We start from the raw sequence: 7,986 nt of genomic DNA, 5'->3' as shown, positions 1-7,986 counted from the left end.
CCCTAAATATCTTCCCAGGTTCCAGCAATCAACCTTTAAGGGCATTCTTGAGGCCAAGGTTCCATAATTTTGTTTAAAAACCTCTGTTGATCTTATATTGTAGGAATTTATCTAATCTTTATTTGAAGCTATTTATATTTACAGCCTCTTTAACATTCAGTGACAAAAAGTCCACAAAGAATTTGTGAAGTGCAGGGAAAAACACAAGACTACTGTGCAACCAGAAAGTGAGATAGCTGCAGGTAATGTGGTTATGTGACTCCTTCTCCCCTAATTCCAATGGCACTAGACACCCTCACAAGAATCTGTGCAGACAGGAAAAATGACATGGTTTTTTTTGCTAGTATAACAGTGATTGATATAGCAGCAGAAATCTTTTTGGAAAACAGGTTCCATTAATAAGATCCATAAATCTTCATGTACGTACTGAGAAAAAAATAAAAATAACGGCTACCCGAAGTGAAAAATTTTAAATGTGTATTGGGAGAAGGACTTCAGAAAAGCAAACAAACTTACTAGTATTAGAGCAATAGAGCTCATAAAGAACAGCAGGAAGTTAGATATTATGGGCATGTTCCCAGCTGAGAACAACTACAAAATACATGGTTGGGCAATCACCAACCGTATGAAATTTAACAAGAGCAAGTGCTGGATTCTCCACCTGGGATGCAGTAATCCTGGTTATACGTACAGATTGAGGGATGAGAGGCTGGAAAGCAGCCCCACGGAAAGAGATCTGGGGGTTTGGCTTGATGGCAAGTTGAATATGAGTCAACAGTGTGCCCTGGCAGCCAAAAGGGCCAACCATGTCCTGGAGTGCATCAAGCACAGCATGTAACTAGCGATAGGACGAGAGGAAATGGCCTCAAGTTGCACCAGGGGAGGTTTAGACTGGACATTAGGAAAAACTTCTTCACTGAAAGAGTGGTCAGGCCTTGGAACAAGCTGCCCAGGGAAGTGGTGGAGTCACCATCCCTGGAAGTATTCAAAAGACGTGTAGATGAGGCGCTTAGGGACATGGTTTAGTGGGCCTGGTGGTGTTGGGTTGACGGTTGGACTCGATGATCTTAGGGGTCTTTTCCAACCTTAATGATTCTATGATTCTATGATAGCTAGCTGGTCGAGGGAGGTGATTGTCCCACTCTACGCTGCACTGGTGCGGCCCCATCTCGGCTACTGTGTGCAGTTTCAGGTGCCTCAATATAAGAAGGACTATTAGAGTGTGTCCAGAGAAGGGCAACCAAGATGGTGAAAGGCCTCAAGGGCAAGACTTACAAGGAGCGGCTGAGGTCACTTGGCTTGTTCAGCTTGGAGAAGAGAAGGCTGAAGGTGACCTCATCACAGTCTACAACTTCCTCTAGGGGGGCAGTAGAGGGGGAGGTGCTGATCTCCTCTCTCTGGTGACCAGCGATAGGACACGAGGAAATGGAATGAAGCTGCGTCAGGGGAAGTTCAGACTGGACATTAGGAAAAGGTTCTTCACTAAGAGGGTTGTCAGTCACTGGAACAGGCTCCCCAGGGAAGCGGTCACTGCACCAAGCCTGTCAGAGTTCAAGGAGCGTCTGGATGATGCTCTTAGTCACATGGTTTAGTGTTAGATAGTCCTGCGAGGAGCAGGGAGTTATACTCAATGATCCTCATTGGTCCCTTCCAACTTAAGATATTCTATGATTCTATGATTCTACATGGGACACCACTGCTGCAGAGTGCATCTTATCACCATTTTGGTATTCTTAGACATAAACATGGTGAACCAGGTCTTCCAAAGATGGTCCAAGAAATATTTCTGCATTACTGTAACACAATAAAGATCTTATTTCTTATGCAAGTACTGTATTTTCAAGGTTATTCTACAGGCAGCTGTAAGTTAAGGTTCATCTGAGTGTTAGAAACCACCTGAGAATTATGTTCATCTGGGCATTTCCACTTTCGCACTTGCTCTGCCAAAGACCAGATGGGACCAGGGGCTTGTTTTAGCAGCAGTCATGTTCTGCTGGATCTGCTATGATGCTAGAAAACTGACCATAGTCCTTGTATACACCTTTGTGTTATTATTAAATAGTAGACAAAAATACCAGTTGATGGGTTTGACTGTGTGAAACATGTGGACACAGATCACAGCTATGTCATGTTTTCGTCACCTTGATAAGAAGTTGTTTCTTGGTCAGCCCCAGATAAAAGCAGAAGTAGGAAAAGATCTACCAGATCACCTGTTTGCTTCTTTATAATGGCACAAGATTGCTTTCCCCAGCTGGGTAATATGTATCATTATCAACAAAGAGTACAATTTTCTTAGGTAACATGTAAGAAACAAAACCAAAACAGTCACTGATTCTGAAGGTGATTACCAGTCATTTAGCAAAGAGGCACTGTTATAAGCCTGGATAAAGTTTTACTGGATAAAGTTTTACTGGATAAAGTTTTACTGCACTGGAAGCAGCAGTCCATACCATGTCAAACTTTTGTAGCCCAAGGTTCCCACTTATCTCAGTGGGGGTTCTGCTTAAAAACGTAACAACATAATGTCAGTAGATGTTGCTGTCTCACCTGAAAATATGTAGCTGCAGATAACGTGATAACAAAAATAAATAACAATGGGAAAAAAGTGCAAAAATATTTCCAAACGTTTTGGAGAATAAGCAGATTTTATTGGCTCACTCCATGTCAGTCCTAGAAATGTTATCCCACTGTTTCCCCAAGAGCACCTTCAGTTATATAGCAATATCTTTCTGTATTTACCTGGAAGAAGGAAGTAAGCTTTGGATAGCGGTGATAAATACAAGAACAATAAATGCGCACACCAAGTTTGATTTGAATACTTCGTCCCGCATTTGAGAATACTAGAATAAAAAAAAAAAAAGAAGAGTAAATTAGCTGTTAACCCATGCAGTGGTTTCATAAAGACTGATGCATATAGGAGGCTTTACAGAAATTAGCAGGAAGAGCTAATAAATCAATAAACCTGAATTTGTTTTTGAAAATGAAACACAACAAATAAATCATTAATAAGCTGGTAAAATACTTTATCCAAGACAGCAAAACTCTGTAATTTGCAATACAAAGTTGTTTTACTTGGTTGCTTCTTTTTCAATATTATTTGCTTTTAAAATCCCCAGATAGATATTAGGGGCTTGTGCTGTTGAATAGAATACTAAATACTTAATAGCTTAACCAGAGGAATCATGGGTTTCCTCACCTGAAGACAAATGCTGAAGTCAGCTGTGACTGAATGCATGACGTTACAGAGGTGTCTCCATGCTTGCCAAATTGAGGCCATTCTGTTTTTTTTTTTTTTTACTGTTCTTTTTTAAGAAAAGTACGTAGTTTGGGACATTCTGTGACTATGTGGGATGTGGGTCATGATGTCTATATCCTAACTTATCCAGAGGCTGTGCAAAAGCTTGGCAATGTGGGCATTCTCCGGGGAGAAAATGAAGGTATTATTAATGTAAAAGACCATCTGAGGTGCATTATTATTATGATTTATTGCAAAAGTATTTTTCTCCAGCATATCAAACGACTGAAGATGATAGCAGGTTCCCCTTTTATGGGAGTTACCAAGAAAAGGAGTAACGGATACATCGGTGAATCACAGTGGATCAGTTAAAGTGGAAATGTTACCCAAGTCCTCAGCTGGTATTTTTCACTGTTAATTCAGTTAAACTGGAATTGTTTACAGCGGATGAAGATTGGTCCATAGCCATGTTTTTGTAAATCTCTTTATCCTATACTGATCCCACTAAATTTTCTTTACTTAATAAAAAATCCCACAGATACCTGCCCTGGTCATTTTTCCTCCTCTGAACAATAACTCTGTTTTATTTAATCTCTTCCAGTTTTGAGGGAGCTAAGAGTTACATGTGCAGAACGAAGGGAAACCAGAGTCAAAGAGTTATCAGATATCAGAATCTTTCTCCAGCAATTTGGAAATAAGGCAAATTGCAGTTATAAATGCCTAGAGGACATTATAATTGAGAAACATGAAAAAAGATTAAGAAATGTATCACGAACATGCATTTTATAGCTAGTCTGCTCATGAAAGAAGATCCTATCTAGACTTAGACTATATTCACTTTTGGTGACCTTTGATAGGGACTTCATCTCAGTTATAAACATCTGCTTAAAACAGTCTCAAGCTCCTGAAATGGGAAAAAGGCTTCTCTCTTTCCAGCTCCCACTTGTTACAAGTGAGAGAGGGGTTTATTTGTTATTCAAAATGAGGCGCCCCTCATTTTCAATCCTCCTCTGCAGTGATTTTACCCTGTGTCTGCTGTTGGCAGAAGCAGTATCACTTTGACATGATTTTCGGTGGTGCTCACAGGCAACTCCACTTCATTTTGCTGCTGGAAGCACAGAGTCACTGACCCTGATTTCATGTGCAGGAAAACAGAACTGCATCAATTCACTTAAATAATGGACCAGGGCTTTTTTTTTGTTGCAGCACAGAAAGAACCAAAGGGAAAAAGAAAGGTACGTTCCTTAAAATATAACATGAAATCCCAACTGTTCCTTAGAGAAATTATAGCAAACTAACTGAATGAAACACAAACATGGAATTGCCTGCTGTGTCTAGCATTATGTCAAAAGGATGAATGCTGTGGTCTAATCAGTAACAATGTTGTGATGAGAAATTCTTAGCATCTCTGAGGCAGCACAAACACCAATGATAAATGTAGCAGTTCTGTAGCAGCCTACCCCTTAATGACTTGGAGAAGTAATTGAAGAGTAGACCAAGCCCCAAGGCACTTGCACCTCCATAAGTATGGGGAGGCATGTAGCCAACTAGAGTCACGTAGAGCGGCAGGAAGAATCGTGATGTGACCTACTCTGCAATGACAACCTTAGCTGCAACATCCTACAGACCTACCTACGTTGGCGTGACTTGCTCATGGCGTAACGAAGGCTCACCCTGCTTCCCATGGGGCTCCAGCCATTTGCCTGTGCTGTTGCGGGGGCACATTTATCCACTGGCTCGCCCAGCCAGCTAGCTGAAACTGAGCTTGTGTAAGAAAGGCAAGGTTTCCTCTGCCAAGTAATGCTGTTTATTCCCCACCTCTCCTCTTTTCCCAGGTCTCTTTGAAAGGGGAGTGCCAGGAATACAACAGGCTTTACATGTTCACCTAGAGAAAGTGTTTGTGCACTGGGGAGGAAGGTTTTTGGTCTTATCCTCACTGCCGTTCATTGACTCAGATAAGGACCTTATGGATGAGAAGGGAGACCTTTTTTTTTTTTTTCTTCAGAGCAATGGTGTTTGTGCCACTGGAAAAGCTTCTGCAGCACAGAGGAGGGACAGAAGAATATGTATCAGGAAGTCCAAGGCAGGAGAAGAGATAGATGAACTCCTGAGAAGACCAAAGGGTAGACACAGATGTAGTTGTTGACCAATGACAGAAAAGAAGATGCTTGACAGGCTCCGTGTTTGCCCAGAGTGTTTCTTGCAGAGCTTCTTGCCACTGGAAGTTTCTGGCTTGAAGGAAAGAGGTGAGGTCCATGTCTGCAAGGATACAGCGTGCAGGAAGGGCAAAATTTGTTTCCTACTCATTTAATTTCTATTTATCTCACCCATCAGATATTCTGAAACAGAGAAACTCAGATATTTAGGTCTAATATTTGACCTAAGAAAATCTGTACTGTGAAATTCAAAGCCCTTTTGATATTTTCAGTGTGCTCACCTCACAGAAAATATGTAGACACTTCACCTCTAAGCCCGGTCTGATTTATGATCCAAATACAAACATGCAGGAAGACTTAGAATATCTTTATACAAATCTTTACATTGGAAACTTTCCTTAACAAAAACCCTACCAGAATGTACAATCCCCTGCCTTGTTACTATGCTTTATCCTGTAAGAAAGAACATGGTACTGATATTTCCAAGTCACAGCTATTAAGGTAGAGCATCATAATATCTTTTAATTCATGGAAAGCATATCTAAAGTAGTATCAGATTTTCTTTATGAGCTATTACATATTTGGAAACCCTTAGTGTATTTTCATGCTACCATTAGAAGTACTCTCCTGTGATGAGTCTTTTGCTCTATCTGCCTACATCCTATTTGTGAAAATAACCTCTAACAAAATTGAGAGTGAATTAGTCTCTAAATGAGATATCAAGTGCTAATGAGTGAAATGCAGGTTAGTAATGACTAGTCCGCTTGGGTAAAGAGTCCATAAAATATAACAGGTGGGGATCCTGCACAAATCCTCTGAAAAAATGAAGTATCAGAAAATTAATGTGGAAATATACACACTGCCTCAGGGAGATAACCCATTCGCTAATGCAACTGTTACTGCTTGCTGTGGAATCTATATTTATTCTATCACCTAGAAGGACATACAGCAATGAGATAAGAGAGGAGAGGGAAGATGTACCAATGGCTTAAACTTCGGTGATATACCAGTCATTTAAACCATTGTAGACCGGGAGCTGTGCTAGTTCTTATGACAGTTTTGAGTATGCTGATTCCAGAAATTATTTTTTTTTTTACCTTTTGAAACTTAAAAGAAGAAAAACAGCACTTTCATTGCTAGCGCAAATCTGCTGTCTGCAATTGTTTTACAATGAAAAAAACCCAGAATAAACCAGACTGTTTAAACAGAAGTCCAGCATGACATTTCAGATCTATTCAAGTCACCCCAAAAGATTTATGATCCCATGGCATGGTAGTCCTGTTACTAATGCAGGAGGAAGAAATATAGTTTATTGTTCATATGGTTACTCCCTTCTCTGTGGTTTGAGGTACAGAGCATTAACACAATTCTCATTGAACAAGGTTAACGTAACACTTCTTGATCAGAATCTCAGCTATGGGTACCAGTTGTTCTGCTTACTGAATAACTGTAAAGTCTGGGGTGGGAAGTACTTACAGATAAAAGAAATAAGTATTAGGCAGATGCCAGTGCTGCCTGAAAGTGTGATGGCTAAATGTGAGGGCACAAGATTTTACACAGGAGAAGTTACTTTACTTCAGAGCTACCTCTGACTTGAAGCTGCACTGGTCTGAAAAAAAGGTGAATGGCAGCAAATGAAAACGGCAGTGTGAGATGGGAGGTCCATAGACATATAGTGTCTACTTGCTCAGCAACGCTACAGGGAGCAGCTCAAGATGCTGATGTAGAAGGTCATGTAAGCACTTGCAAAATGTTAGTGACTAGAAGTAAGCATAATTCCAGACTGAAAGGTTAGGGGTGGGGAGAGCAGAGGGAAAAGGCTTCTGAAATGATTTTATGAGACTCCAATTTAAATCTGAGTTTGTTTTGTTTTGTTTCCTAAATGGGCAGGAAGAGGGAGAAAGTTATAGTAATATAAGATAACACGGAGGAAATAGCTACTTTCTGTAGCAAAACAGTTCACACATTATTTTTTTCATGACTGCCTGTAGACTATTGTTTAGCACTAAGGCTACCAGGACAAACCTGTAATTACTGCACAGGCAAACAAGGGGGGAAGGGACATTTCCCACATTATCCCACAAGACGTTGCCCCTACCTATAATGAAGAAGACACTGTGATTCATCTTTCCTTAATCCACATCATCCCTTTGCATCCTGGTGCATTCCCCATCCTTCTCTGAGCACACCTACGGTGCCCCGGCACCCTGAACACAAGCAAGCAGGTTGCTGACCAGCAGCTATCCAGCTATTGGAGGTGGATGAACCACAGCAAGTAAAACAGTGCTGATATTTTTTAAAACTATACTCCTGTGTAATGCTAAAAACCAGCCTGATTTAGAGGACAGAGGGAAGATTCAGTCCACTTTCTGGAAAGGATTTTGTGTTTGTATTGCCTGGTTGGGACTAGCACCTAAGGAAATATTGAATGAAAGCACCATTTTCTAAGCATTGCAGCAGAGGCTGGCATTGGAAATGTCTGAGAAGAAAATGTATCAAAACTGCTCAAAATGTTGATTTTTAAATAGACTTTTTGTCATTCACATGTAATTCAAAATGTTATTAATATGTGGTCTACCTGGACTTCAGCAAAGC

The 7,986-nt window shown here is 40.5% G+C and overlaps 1 protein-coding gene across 1 annotated transcript in view; it reads right to left on the bottom strand.

Moving 5' to 3' along the window:
- LOC104082007 (adenylate cyclase type 8-like) overlaps positions 1–2,840 on the bottom strand; it is a gene marked incomplete at both ends in the record, with an annotated part of 27,027 nt that extends 24,187 nt beyond the window's left edge. Inside the window, one exon of the mRNA XM_009584951.1 lies at positions 2,740–2,840. Within this exon, the coding sequence (XP_009583246.1) occupies positions 2,740–2,840 (101 nt within the window). The remainder of the gene's footprint in view (positions 1–2,739) is intronic.
- Positions 2,841–7,986: the final 5,146 nt, after the last annotated feature.

The sequence above is a fragment of the Fulmarus glacialis genome, unplaced genomic scaffold, assembly GCF_000690835.1.
Source record: "Fulmarus glacialis isolate BGI_N327 unplaced genomic scaffold, ASM69083v1 scaffold6039, whole genome shotgun sequence".
Lineage (NCBI taxonomy): Eukaryota > Metazoa > Chordata > Aves > Procellariiformes > Procellariidae > Fulmarus > Fulmarus glacialis.
Note: the sequence above shows the minus strand (reverse complement) of the source record. Positions and strands in the feature narration are given on the sequence as shown.